At 37.6% G+C, this 15,268-nt stretch overlaps 1 protein-coding gene across 4 annotated transcripts in view; it reads left to right on the top strand.

Moving 5' to 3' along the window:
* LOC140157167 (aminopeptidase N-like) overlaps positions 1-15,268 on the top strand; it is a 49,348-nt gene that overhangs the window by 4,599 nt on the left and 29,481 nt on the right. For 2 of the 4 annotated variants that reach the window (XM_072180264.1, XM_072180261.1), the window contains exons 2-17: positions 1,561-1,680; positions 4,844-4,988; positions 6,172-6,570; positions 7,183-7,456; positions 7,989-8,109; positions 8,697-8,851; positions 9,198-9,311; positions 9,748-9,882; positions 10,268-10,333; positions 10,592-10,657; positions 11,391-11,587; positions 12,138-12,229; positions 12,682-12,815; positions 13,173-13,450; positions 13,768-13,878; positions 15,041-15,208. In XM_072180264.1, the coding sequence (XP_072036365.1) occupies positions 4,879-4,988; positions 6,172-6,570; positions 7,183-7,456; positions 7,989-8,109; positions 8,697-8,851; positions 9,198-9,311; positions 9,748-9,882; positions 10,268-10,333; positions 10,592-10,657; positions 11,391-11,587; positions 12,138-12,229; positions 12,682-12,815; positions 13,173-13,450; positions 13,768-13,878; positions 15,041-15,208 (2,420 nt within the window). In that variant the 5' untranslated portion in view covers positions 1,561-1,680; positions 4,844-4,878. The remainder of the gene's footprint in view (positions 1-1,560; positions 1,681-4,843; positions 4,989-6,171; positions 6,571-7,182; positions 7,457-7,988; positions 8,110-8,696; positions 8,852-9,197; positions 9,312-9,747; positions 9,883-10,267; positions 10,334-10,591; positions 10,658-11,390; positions 11,588-12,137; positions 12,230-12,681; positions 12,816-13,172; positions 13,451-13,767; positions 13,879-15,040; positions 15,209-15,268) is intronic. The other 2 variants (XM_072180262.1, XM_072180263.1) reach the window with 2 other exon arrangements.

Here is a 15,268-nt window from a genome sequence, read left to right as displayed (position 1 = left end):
TGACAAATTGGGTAACTTCGGTCAAAAAATTAGTTTTATTTATTAATCAACAAATATTAATTGCAGCTCATGTTTAAACTCATTTATGAATTGAGATTTGCAAAGCGGAAGATTGAAACTGATATCAATGCGCGACGGTATCGGCAAAATGACCACTAAGTTTTTGACCACGTTCGTCGTGGCTAAAATGACCTCGTGAATGTGGTCAAATTAAAACAGTACAACCCCCTTGAAGGGTCAAAACAACCCCAAACGTGGTCAATTCAAAATGACCACGGAAAATATAACCCCGTAGTTTTTAGTGTGCAGAAACACTTAAATGTCGGGTTATATTAAATGGGATAAATAAAGCACGTTTTGATAACATTCTTAAAACTGAGACACCAAATTATTGCAATTAAAAATATTTGACTTACTTTAATACTTGACTTAACTGCTCAGGCCGGTGTGGCCCGGGGCGAGCGCATACTGCGGGCCAATGAACAATGAGATAGTGGCTTTTCTGATATTGCTCTGAGGAACTGTTGAAGTATAAATCAGCCAACGAGTAGGTGTGTCCAAATTGCACATCTTGAATTGAGACCAAGACATGCTGTTATTTCAATTGTTATACCGTTCCGGCTGGTTTATTACCTACCATTGCCTACGAGATGCAGTTCTAAGGTGACAGAGGCCGGGACAGGTCTGCAATTCGATTCCACAACCATTCATACCTTTCATCTGTTTTATTGTATTATCGTGCGAATTGCTCCGTGGTACCTTACGGGTACCTGAATTTTATTTGAATGAAGATGACTCTGTCATGCTCGACGTCATATTGCATAATTTCTATACAGTATATGCAATAAACCAACCAGAACAGTATAACAATTGAAATAATAGGCAGTTCTAAGATAGGTTAAGAAGAATATAACGTCACAATTCTGTATTATTATTCAAGGTTGTAACGTGTGTCTATGCTGTCATGTAGGCCTACCTGGCAACAGACACACCCCCGGTACAAACAGATGAAATTTGTAGAAAAGCGTGATTATGAAAAAAAAAAAAAAAATGATACTTTGAGGTATTGTTTTTTTAATTTTTGTATGGCAGATCATACATACACATGTGCTGAGGTCAAAAAGGTAAAAATTTTGTTTTTGACCCCTGACTCACCTGTCATTCCAAACAACCCCTTAAAGTTGAAACTCGATCTTCATTCTTCAGAAACATGTACTGACCTCATTTTATCCATACACGTACCGAGACACGTACCGACTCTCTGAACTGCAAACAACTTTCGAAAATACAAATCTCAGTTTTAATAGTGAATTAAACCAGTCAGTCCCTGATTGAACAAACAGTTGCAAAATTGGAGCCGACACAATTATTTTTATACAATTGCCTTTTATAGCTCTTTTATTTCGACTGTACGACCTGAACTCTGGGAGCTATCAACCATGTCAGAATACTTTTACGTTTGAAACGACATTGACGTTGTATTTGAGGTCGGGGGGTTAACCTATTTTAATGCTATAGGCAAGTCTTATTTTAAACAGTGACCTCACTGGTACTCTGCAGGTAGTCCCCGTGAATCAACCAAGTTCACAATTTCTATACCATTGACCACCAAGATTCTGTGATGTTGGGTATCTGTGTGTGATGAAGCGAAAACAGACTGGGGTAAGGACACTACCCAAAGTAAGTTTATTTAGTAATTTAAAGCACGTTTTCATGTTTCCACGAACTTGTGATTTCGCGAGGGTTTGGGCTAGGAAGCTTTCAAAATATCATCATAGCCCGGGCATCATAGGCTTTTTCTGTTTTATATACTTGAATTTTAATATATAAATGTTCATAGCACTATCTCACAGCAGTAGCTAGACTGTAAACATGGTAGATAGCCAGCACAGTCTATATATTTGTCACTGACCAAATGTATTCAAAATAATGAAAAAAATAAAATATACACAATAAAAGTAAACCGTGGAGTCGGAGGGGGGGGTAGGACTCAACTTTAGAAGTGACGGTATGTGACATACTCGTCACTTTTAATGTTGAGTGCCCCCCCCCCCGGTTATAGTTTATGTTGTTGCAATAAATGGTTTACGTACCATGTACATTTGAGTGCATTTGACCTCATTAAGGGGTGGGGTATGAACGTTTGGACAGTATTTATTGTGGGACATTAGAGCACATCAGACATATCGAATTGCATTCTGAATACGAAGAATGTCCTTCTGATATCAAATAATTTTGATTTTTGAAATTCGCAATGTAATACACATTTTATGGCAAATCATTAAAATTGATATTTTGATATTTAACAGTACTTGAAGTAAACTTTATAAATCTGATGATTTATACTTAAAGTGTATGTAGGTGTAATGAAAAGCCGACGATCAATTGAAAATTTTGACCTTTCGTTTTGAAGATATGGATTTTTTTCCCAAAACACCAAAAAAAAAATTAGGTCTTTTTGGGAAAAAAATCCATATCTTCAATATGAAAGGTCAAAATTTTCAATTGACTGTCGGCTTTTCCTCCCTGCTACATACACTTTAAGAATATATCATTAGATTTATATAATTTACTTCGAGGACTGTTATATATCAAAAATTTGAAAAATATCAAATTTTTATAATTTGTTATAAAATTTGTATTATATTGTGATTTTCAAAAATGAAAATTATTTGATATCAGAAAGACATGCTTCGTATTCAGAATGCAATTCGATAGGTCTGAGGTGCTCTCATGTCCCATAAAAATACTGTCGAAACGCAATAAACGCTCATTTTAGATCCCTTAAGGGGCTGTGCAATAATTATTTGCCAGGGGCAAGAAATTTTTGGCGAGCCGAAAAGGGGAGGGGGGGGGAGCAATTTTTGGCCAGCCGAGAGGGGGGCACGCGATTTTTGGTACACATACATGGGGCGCCTTTTAAATAAAACGCTCTAAAAAGGCTTAGGAAAACAAAACAGAAAACGGTTTAACATGAAAATTTTCCTGCTCGCTGCGCTTGCGACATATCTAGACCATTTTAAGGTTTGCAAATTGGGATCCCTAAAATTCGGCATGAAGTTAGTATATGGGCGATATAAGTGTGCTCTTTCATTTAATGACATGAATTTGAAAAAATATTGTAAGGATCACTTGAGGTTTGGGCTTTTAAAACCTCCATTTTGGTCAAAAATTGTGCTCGAGTAGGTCGTTTTCAATAGATTTACCACATTCGCCTTGCTATAAAATATTGAATTGCGTTATCTGTTGACGTAATGAAAAAAAAGTTTTTTTAAGGGAAAGTGTTGAAAGTGCTTATAGCTTTCGTTCGATATAAAACAATTTCTGATTGGATGAAAGGAACACTTGATGTTTTGAAAAACCCAAACACAGATGCCTATTTTCCACTAGTCACCAGCTAGAAGCTCACACAGCTCTTATGATGCTATGCACTCACCCGTCTAGTGTAAACAAAGACTGTGTAGAGACAATTCACTGCTTGCTTGGAAGCTATTGAACGAAATTTTGTGCATGATGCAGTCATGTCTACAGTAGAATTCATCTCGACCTTTGCAGGACTTAAACCCCATTAAAAGCTATTAAACCAAGATAACACTCATTGAAGCAGCTCAACTGATTAAATCAGATCTTCTCTGGTTGTGCACAAGTGTCTGTTTTCAATGTGCGACATCGCAATAAAGCTGGTATTATAGCTTCAGTTGGGTAACCGATTATAAAGGAAACGAAAGGAAACAATGGTATGTGTAGGCCTACCTTTGTTCACGAAATGAGACAAAGACCTGCTTTTTGTTAACCAGCATTCTTCAAAATGAGCAACATAATGATTGTTGACTTAACACGGTTTGGAAATAATTTCTTCATATTTTTGGTGTTATCTGTCGTTTACATATCCTTCCTAAAACACAAAAGTGCGACCCTCTCCAAACATCTAAATTAGCTAAAAATTTAGGACATGTTACAAACCTATATTTTCTAGAACCTATTTAGAATAGTTTAAATGTAGCTTGTACCGTTTTTTTGTGGCATCCTTCAGAACGGAGCGGTCCGTTACCAATATAGCTCAATATTTTCGGTCAAATCTCCATTCAATTAACACGGGGAGTTGGCTAGCTATGAGCTAGCTATGCTTTGCCCTCACTCATATTTTACAAAAGTGCGACCATTTCTGAACAGCTAACCTAGCTGTAATTTTAGGTCATGTTAGAGAAACATATTTGCTAGAAGTTTGGGAGAATAAATTAAATATTGGCCGGTTATTTTTCACAGAGTGATGTTAACTAGGCAAGTGTCCATTCTTCCAACATACATAATTTGTAGAGGCCACGCGTCAATGGTGAGAGCACTGTGTATTGTGTATAGGAAAACGGACAGTAACTGCAGTATGGCTCATGCGTATCGAGGTGGAAACTGTGCAGGGGTGCGTTTACAAGAGAATCGCTTTGTAGCAAAACCTTTCCATATGTATCAAAACCGTTACAGCAATACAACTTTTTAAACGTACTGTTATAAAGGCAGACATCAATCTAACATAGAAATCATAACATGCAAATTCGGGCCACGCCTCTTTAAGAAGTCGATAGCATAAGGGGTGGTGCAATAATTATGTGTACCACCGGGGTGGTGAATTCTCAAAATGGTCTGCTAAAAATCGCTTGCCCCCCCTTTGGCCGTGCCAAAAAATCTTTGCCCCACCCCCTTTCGACGTGCCAAAAACCTTCCCCCCCTTTTGACGTGCCAAAAATCTCCACCCCTTACATATGCAGAAAAACGACGACGGTATAATTGATAAATAACAATACGACATGAATAATTTTATATTCTCTTCATATTCACCCATTTGCAGTCCTTTCAGCATCCGTTTCAAAATTTGACGAGATAATGGCTGGTAACCGCAAGGGGATAGTTGTGGCTGTGATTATCATCTTAATTATTATAGTAATCGTGGCTCTCGTTTGTGGCTTGGTATTCAGCAGTAGGAAATCATATGAGTAAGTTTTTTAATCGAGTAGCATCGTTGTATCTGTTATGCAATGTTAGTATTGTGAAGCTAGCCGACGAAGACTCCCATCCTTGGCAAATCCGGGTGGCAAATATCTCATCTGCATGGACTAATTTGACTACAAGTTGTTCGTTATTGTTTGTTAATTCCCAGATATAGCGTTTTTTGTTTTCGTAATTGGGCGTTAAGAGCTGGGGTATGAACGTTTGGACAGTATTTATATTGGGACATTATAGAGCACATCAGACATATCAATTGCATTCTGAATACGAAGAATGTCATTCTGATATCAAATAATTTTGATTTTTGAAATTCGCAATTTAATACACATTTTATGGCAAATCATTAAAATTGATATTTTTGATATTTAACAGTACTTGAAGTAATCTTTATAAATCTGATGATTTATACTTAAAGTGTATGTAGGTGGGATGAAAAGCCGACGATCAATTGAAAATTTTGACTTTTTGTATTGAAGATATTGATTTTTTTTCCCCAAAACACCAAAAAAATTAGGTCTTTTTGGGAAAAAAATCCATATCTTCAACATGAAAGGTCAACATTTTCAATTGACCGTCGGCTTTTCCTCCCTGCTACATACACTTTAAGAATATATCATTAGATTTATGTAATTTACTTCGAGGACTGTTATATATCAAACATTTGAAAAATATCAATTTTTATAATTTGTCATAAAATTTGTATTATATTGTGATTTAAAAAAATGAAAATTATTTGATATCAGAAAGACATGCTTCGTATTCAGAATGCAATTCGATAGGTCTGAGGTGCTCTCATGTCCCACAAAAATACTGTCGAAACGCAATAAACGCTCATTTTGGATCCCTTAACAGCGTCAACATTCATTATTTTGGTTGGCTTGTGATGCTGTCCTTCCAGAAGCTATAACATTGGAATTCTAGTAGACAATAGGTCTTTATACAAACTGAAGAGGAATACCGAAATTACCGATAACAATACTACAAAAATGACCAGACGGTTACGACTTTGAAGTCAGGGACCTCCAGGATGGAGATTGTTCCGTATCCGATAAGCCCAAGTGTCTTAGTTACGCCACTGGCGACTCCAAAGTAGAGATTTCACACTATCCTCACAAGTTTTAGAATTTTTACGATGAAATAATGAAAACAATGTTCTATATTTTGATGCAGGTCACCTAGCGTATGGAACAATCTGAGACTACCAACGTCTTTGAAACCTCTAAAATACGACGTCCACATCCGAGCGGACATAGAAAACTTTACATTCAACGGTTCTGTTCAGATTCTTTTCAAATGCGACGAAAAAACCAACATTGTTCTTCTTCATTCCATTGCACTGGATATTAACGTCAATGACATTCTTCTTAAGGAAGATGGATCACCAGATACTACGCTCTCATTTCGAAAGACACCTTGGTTTCATGAAGAAAATCAGTACTTAGTGATTGAACTGAAAGAAGCATTAAAACCAGGGAAGGTTTACACATTGTATGCCGAATTCTCAGCACCGCTAGGGCTGGAGGTGGCAGGATTTTATAGGACATCGTACGAGACTGAAACTGGAACAAGGTAAACATGTAAAGATAAAAGTGTAGATAAAAGTGATCAGGGTGTATCGTTGGCTGTGTTGATAATCGATACTTCCAATGCTTCAGAATTCTGTAGTGCCATCGCTTTTATCTTCTCTCACCACCGAGCAAAACCCTTTGAAAAAAACACACCAGGCTATTTTGTGGGCGTTTTCCGTTGTCCGCGTTGACTCCCGTTTTTCAGTTATCAGCTGTTATCCGCTGCTATCTTCAATTCTCATCGCTCAAATGGTCAGTTTTGTTAGGAGCTTTGCTCGTTTTTGCAACGGGAGACGCAATGGATTTTTTTCTGCTGCGACATACGCTACAGAAAATGATTGCAACTGTAAAACGCCCGCAAGACGTCCAAATATAATTGAAGACCGAATTAAAGAGACTATATAGTTTGCGTATGAAGTCCTGTCAACCAGACAAAAAATGCCGTAGTACTGCGCAGGTCAGCAACCAATCACACCGCGCTTTTACCATGATGTCAGACGCAAACTAGTCTTTTTTAATTCGGTCTTCAATTATATATTATAGTGGCCTTCAGAGCATGCCGTGTTTCATCTAGCAAATCATCGATGATGATTCCTTTGGTTAATCACTTCAGATGGATTGGGTCTACCATGTTTGCTGTCGCCGCCGCTCGTCAAGTATTCCCTTGTTTCGATGAGCCTGCCTTCAAAGCTAATTTCACCATCACATTGGACCACGCCCCGGAATACCAGGCTATATCTAATATGGCACTGAACATGTCTTCAAGTCTTGCTGATGGATGGGCGAGATCCAAGTTCAAAGAAAGTGTTCCGATGTCAACATATCTCGTGGCATGGGCCGTGACAGATTTTGCTAAGAAGGAAAAGACAACCAAAAATGGAGTGTTGGTGAGAAAAGACATGAAAGATTTTCAGATTCCTTTTTAACAGGTTTTCTTATTATAGCCGATAGGTTTCAGATTAGCAAGTTGACGATCATGAACATGAACATTCGGCTTGTTTTAATTTCTGACGATTAACATTCGACGCTTAACATTAGATATGCTTAATTTCTGGCGATGAATATTCGGTATATGACGATGAGCAGTTGACACGCTGACATACTCCTATATTGAAATCGAAATAATTTTGTCTACAGATATTCGGCTTGTTTTAATATCTGACGATGAATATTTGACGCTTAATATCGATAAGTCGAACATTCGACAAGCTTTCTGATGATGAACTTTCGACATGCTTAATTTCTAACGATGAAAATTCGAAACACTTAATTTCTGACGATGGACATCCCACGAAATGCTTTTCTGATGGTGAAAATTCAACACACTAAAATTGAAATTATTTCTATAATATAAATTTATATAATTATAGCACTTTAAACTTTACAATTGCTAACCCGATGATATTGTATAATTTTCAGTTTCGTGTCTGGGCTCGTCCGGACGCTATTGACACAGTAGATTACGCTCTAGCAAAAGGCGGTGATATTATAGATTACTACGGCGAGTACTATGATACTGCATTTCCACTTGAAAAGATGGGTAGGTGTCTTTAATATCTGAAGAATGTCACTGGCAAAAGAAGTGAAGGCATGTTTCGTAAAGGCAAAGAGCCTATCCCTTCTTTGAAGTTTGGGCAAGACTCCTCTGAAGGAACTTATGCAGGGAGTCCACCCAGCACGACGAGTCATTTACCTTCCCAGCACTGCATTATGCAGGCACTCATATACACCAGGGTGGTGAGAGACCATTAATGGCCTAATTCTTCAAGTGCCACTGACAATATGAGTCAGAGCCCGTACGGTACCGATACACCACCATGCAATTAGAAGTCATAATTCTCTAATGTACTTAAAAGGGCTCGGTCATCCACCTTTACGCAGTATTTTTTGTGGGACCTGAGAGCACATCAGACATACCCAATTACATCTCAGGAGGACATTGCTCGTGTTCAGAATGAAATTTTGTGTGTCTGATGTGCTTTCAGATCCCACAAAGTACTGTGCAAAAGTGGGGTACAGAGCCCTTAAAGAGGTACTTTTAAAAGTTTACACTGGTGGTAATTTTAAATCTCGTTCTTTGTCAGAGATGGTACCGGTAATAACTGTGTTTCTTACTTTTCCTTATAGATTTCATAGCGGTGCCGGGATTTACTTTCATAGCAATGGAGAATTGGGGAATGAATGTCTTCGAACCTGCAAAGTTTCTTTACGAAGAAGGGGTTTCATCAGCGATGGATAAACAACTTGCATGCGTCTGGATAGGACATGAACTTGCACATCAGGTAACACTGGGATCCACAACATGCTCATCTATCAGGTCACAGTTCTTAAACCCCAATACATTTGTACATTCATTGAATGACCTTAGAAAATTTGGGTAAAAAAACTCATTCTCAGCAAGTAGAGGTCAAATTTTGCACTATGATTGTTTTATTGAGGTTTATTGAACTATGTCATTGGGATGAGGGCATTGGGGTCTATAGTGTAAAGACAGGTGCAACCATATTATGGAAAGCTTGCTAGCTGATTCTATGTATAACCATGGTATAACCTGATAATCATATCGATATGTGTACAGAAATTACTATTCAAATCCACCTATCTAAACAATTATTTTATGATTTTTAGTGGTTTGGTAATCTTGTGACGTTGGAATGGTGGAGTGATGTTTGGCTAAACGAAGGATTTGCAAGTTATGTTGAGTACCTGGGAATGAATATCACCGAGCCAGACTGGAATATGGTGAGAAATCAGACTACAATTATTCAAGGCACCACATCCAAATTAGGTCGATATTGGGATCAATCGTCGCTGCATCGATACGGACCGACTCATTAATAATATTCAATGGTACAAGTGTATTGGTCAATGCCTACCTGCCTATATCGTGTGTTGCCCTCGAACTATGATGGGATGCTTTCATGTCTTGCATCACTGTCATAATGTCAGGAGTCTTGTATTACACATATCAGATTAAATGTTTGCACAGTTAATAACAATTAATAGTATATTGATTATAATTAATTAATTAATCTTTCATAAATACAAACAAACATCGAACAAACATCGGCGGTGGATTCCAAGATCGATTCAGTGCCTCTTTTTAACACCTTTTTCTAAATTTGCACATGATATTTCAACGTCATGACATCTGTCAGTATGTAACTTGTTTTTACAGCCAGACATGTTTTTATACCGTGATCTTCATCCAGTGCTGGTAACAGACTCTCTGACAACATCACGACCAATATCAATACCTGTATCAACATTAGATGAGATATACGCTCAATTTGACATCATATCTTACAATAAAGTAAGTGAAGCCCTGAGCGCAAGAAGACCGTAAGTCCACTTGGCCCCTCAACATGTATACACTAATGTTACGTATAGTTTCTTAGGGTTTTATGATATTTAAAGTTCCAGGGTGAAAACATCATGAAAGGTTGTGAAAGATTTGTTTTGGCCCCTGAACATGTATAAAATATCACCAAACTATACGAAACTATACGCAACTTTAGTGTATACATGTTGAAGGGCCATGTGGTCTTCAGGTATTCAGCCAGTTTTCATTTTATTATGATATTTTACTACCTGGTGTGTAATATTTGATATTTTTTTATCCATTTTGATCAATTATTAACTAAATTAAATCTGTTTAGAATCAAGTTGAAATCCACTTGTAATTTTATTTATTTCAGGGTGCATCTTTACTTCGTATGTTATCCCATTTTCTAGGAGAAGATACATTCAGAAAAGGATTGAAAGTAAGTTGATATTTGTTTTAATTGATCGAAGAGCATTATTTGCACTGTGATCATAGAAAATAATGGTTAAGATCAAAATATCTAAATACACTTTTGTAAATATGAATGCATTATATCTTATAAGAACACATAAAGATGGGGAAATAGATGATCTAAACAGCCGGGGTGTTCAGCGAGGATGATTGCTTTCTCGGTGTGTACCAAGTTCACTATTGGCTAACGTGATGTGATAATTTGGATATGAATTTTTAATTTCAGAACTATTTACTCGAGTTCGCTTACCAAAACGCCAACAAAGATGACCTATGGGCGGAATTAAGTGCTGTGAGTATTGAAACCTAGAACACATCGTGATCATATCTTAAAAATATTACAATTGAAAATATTTTTTTCGACGAGAAGATGACGGCAAAGTCAGCATTCTATTTTATTCTTGATTGAACCATAGGCAATTCAAGAGCTATTTCCACGCTAAGCACAGGGTGTCCCAAAAAAGAGAACCCTCATCGAGCCCCCTTTTCTCCTGTTTCTGAAACGTTGATCAAATATTTTATTTCTTTAAAAGAGCATATCTTCAAAAGTTGTAAGCCGATTGAAATAATTGTTTTGGTTTATTAAAGCTAACGATTGACGGTTTATTTACATACCAAAATATATTTGATCAACTTTTCAGAAATAAGAGAAAATGAGGGAGCAAATGAGCAATGAGGGTTCTCCTTTTTTGGGACACCCTGTATATGGAAGAGCGGACCAACTAGAATTTCTCTACTATATGTAAATCCCCAATGATATTTGGATGTACATGGTATGCTTAACTGAACTGGGATTTTCATTGCCAACGTCATTTTATTGAGTAATTATACCGCTTTTTACTAACATATAAGTAGATTAAACAAAGGGAACCCTTATATTTTTCCTTTTTTCTTTTGAATCTAACATTTTTGAGACATTCGCTCCCGAGGGTATAGCGAGAGTGACGATAATTAAAAAAAGAGTGCTTCAATAGGAGACCCCTGTAAAGGACCTCTTTGTATTTTATCAACGACTATGTCTGCAGGCTGCCGAAGAAGACGACAAAGGGCATATTAACGTGAAAACTATAATGGACACATGGACGTTGCAGATGGGGTACCCTGTGGTGACTTTGACGAGGGAATATGGTCGTGGTGATGGGAATTTACATTTCAAAACGGAACAACAACGATTCCTATTGAATCCATTGAGTGACACAAGTAGTGTGTATGGTGACGTTGGGTAAGTTGAGAACTAATTATGCCGATGGTGATCTGGAATAAGTAAAAAAGCAAGAGATAATTATTGCACACACAAGTTGAGAATATAAAATGTTGAAATTTCACATTATATTGCAAGGCAGTCCTTCCGTGCCGGTTCTGGAGTATAGGGTGAGTGGGGCGGGGTGTGTGCATGCAAATTGCTATTACTTCCAAGGATTCGCGCATGATATAAACACACATAAATAACGCTACGAATCATCGAGGACCTCGTGTATGACGAGGGCCTTCCGCGATAGGTAAGTCATAAAACATAAGCTACCATACTACCCCCATATAGATATAAACGTTTTCTCTGCGTTGGCGACGTGAGGACCTTTTCAGTATTAGGCCTACCGATGATATTAGGCCTTGGCATGACAACACAGTGACACACCGACAAACACGAGGAGCTACGAGGACTTATGAACTATTTCAAAAATGCTCGTAACTTTTCAAGTCCTCGACCTCGGAAATGGTCTTTTGTTTGGACTGTTTTGCTTTATTTGCAAATATTTGTATTTGTTTTCTAGATACGTGTGGTACATTCCTCTCACATACACCACTGGTAATACTTTGGAATTTCTGTCCCCTCAACAAGAATGGATGAAACCTGGGGAAGCATGTAAGTCTACCATGAACATGATTCACAACTTCATCACAATTCACGGGCAGATAGACAGATACAAAATATATGAAAGCACGAAAATAATACACATAAACACCCCGCACACTTATTAAAATAGCCAGACACCCATCCACTGTACCTGCAAACGCACCCCCCCCCCCACCCACAGGAGTGTATTTACTTCAAACGCACCCACCAACACAGTGTTGTAGCCAACCTTTTAGTGTAAGGTTGCAAAGCCAAATTGTCGTACCCATTTGTCTTTTTTAGTAATTTTAATGATACTTTCCTCTTTACCGTCCACATTCCATCCCTGAAAAAATATGTGGAGCCCTCCCCCCAGCTCCCCTGGCTATGCCAGTGAATTACCCCCCACCCCCACCCGTATTGATCCACTAACCAAAACAACTTTGGACTAATCGTTGATCGTTGCTCTTTCCTTCATAAAGTGACAATATCTGCGAATAGTGTCGATGACTCTGTGTGGTTACTCGCCAACGTGGAAGGTAGAGGATATTACCGGGTAAACTACGATATTGACAACTGGCAGCTATTAGCACAGCAACTAATAGATAACCATGAGGTATATGAGACAGACAAGTATATGGAACACGATTTCATCTAATCGGGTCAAAGTCGGAAATTTTGTTGAAAATGATTACCAATTAATCCGTGGGGCAGTATTTGTCCAAAAATTGTTAAAGTTAGGGTTTAGGTTATGATTAGGGTTACGGTTATTAAACTGTCACATATATAAGTTTGGTTCAAACTTTATTACCCATTTCACCAGTATCTTGTAACCCATTTTTCTTTATTGATCGATAAGTAATTCAATTTGATCACATTTGACCACAAAAGGTGAATACCTGACTTGAATACAAGTATAAAACGAGTATTATATTGTGTATACTATTCTTATTTGTGATGCTCTTATGAATAGGTTATTAAAACATCCAGCCGAACATCCCTTCTGGGCGATTCCTTCAATATTGCCCGTGCTGGTCTTCTTAGTCACGGCATAGCATTAAACCTGACCAAATACATGGTGGCTGAAAGAGACTACGTACCATGGGCAACTTTCAAAGAAGTCACTGGTTACGTCGGGAATATGCTTAGTAGGACTGCAGCTTACGGAGATTTCCAGAAATATATGCTACAACTCGTGAACCCTACGTACAATTTTGTTGGTTGGGATGACCCCGGAACTCATCTGAAGAGGTTTGTTATCACATTGAGTCGTTTCATTGTTGTATTGCTCAACTCGCGCGCATGCAACGGTGCTTTCGTTCATGAAAGCTTATAATGGTATTATTAATATTGAGGTTTAAAACTTTGTTCCAAATAAACAAAAAGGTCATGAACTGATGAGACAAATCAAGGTCTCCCTGATGAAAGGTGGAGAACCATTTGAAAATTCCGAGGTAGGAATCAAAAGTTTTAAACTTCAATCAACAATGCTTTTGGGTTATGTTTTCATTGTCGGATTGTCGCAATTCAGATATCTTGTGACCATTTTACCATTGTTTATATTGCAGGCAACTGCAGTCAGTGGTTATTTCCCTGGCCTGTAGTCATGGCAATGAAGACTGTGTGTCAGAAGCAACAAGACAATATACTGAGTGGATGAACAATCCGGGGTCAAATAGGTAGGCATGTTATGTATTTAAACACTGAATGGACATATTGTCGCACATACTGCAGTTACTGTCCGTTTTCCTATACACAATACACAGTGCTCTTTCCCATTGACGCGTGACCCTACAAATAGCCCTACGTTAACAGTATGGGGATATGACTAGTTAACGTCGCTGTGTGAAAAATAACCGGCCAATATTAAAAGTACTCTTCTAAAGTTCTAGAAAATATAGTTTTTAACATGTCCTAAATTTTTAGCTAATTTAGGTGTTTGGAGAGGGTCGTACTTTTGTGTTTTAGGAAGGATATGTAAACGACAGATAACACCAAAAATATGAAGAAATTATTTCCAAACCGTGTTAAGTCAACAATCATTATGTTGCTCATTTTCAAGAATGCTGGTTTACAAAAAGCACGCCATTGTCTCATTTCCTTTCGTTTCCTTTATAATCGGTTACCCAACTGAAGCTTTAATACAAACTTTATTGCGATATCGCACATGAAAACAGTCACATGTGCACAGCCAGAGAAGATCCGATTTAATCAGTTGAGCTGTTTCAATGAGTGTTATCTTGGTTTAATAGCTTTTAATGGGGTTAAGTCCTGCAAAGGTCGAGATGAATTCTACTGTAGACATGACTGCATCATGATCGAGTTGGAAGTGTGCTCTGCAATTCTCATCAGGCAACATATCGTAGAATTCCGTCTACAGGCATAAAGCCTCTAATTGAGTGGTTTTTGTTTGACGAAAGAGACGAAAGAAAGACACCCGCCACAAACTTGAAATCATTACTACAATAAGTTGGTCTTACAATAAAGCATGTTTACACAGCCGCCTGTACCTGTAATATAGTTGCTCAAACTCCAATAATGTTTTTGTGGAGGGTGTTTGCCTATTGTCTCTTTCGTAAAAATAATAACCCGCTCATTTAGAGGCATTTAATGCTTGTATACATCTATAGATGAACTTCTACGGTATGTATATCTATCTTTGAGGCTATCTTTAATAATAATAAAAAAAAGCGCAGTTATTTATTAGTGTGCTACCCACAGGCACAACGCCTAGACGTTGATCCACAAGCCTCAGCACACTTTACAGGTGTAGAGGTGTAATACAATTTACTCATTTACGGCGGACCTTGCAACTTTACTTAATTTACTTTTTTATTTCAGTATCAAACCGGATTTGAAGTTATCAGTGTATTGTACTGCCATAGCAGAAGGTGGGTCCGAGGAGTGGTCGTTTGCCTTTGACCAATACAAAATGACCAATTCGGATACAGAGAAAGTTGCGTTAATAACAGGGATGGCTTGCAGCAAGAATACATCGATCATTAATACGTAAGTTTTGAAGAAAACATTTAGGATTCAGTAAAAGCTTAAAAAGAAAGAACATAGTTT

Source organism: Amphiura filiformis, chromosome 7, assembly GCF_039555335.1.
Source record: "Amphiura filiformis chromosome 7, Afil_fr2py, whole genome shotgun sequence".
In the NCBI taxonomy this organism is placed as follows: Eukaryota; Metazoa; Echinodermata; class Ophiuroidea; order Amphilepidida; family Amphiuridae; genus Amphiura; species Amphiura filiformis.
This window is presented reverse-complemented; position numbering and strand designations above follow the sequence as displayed.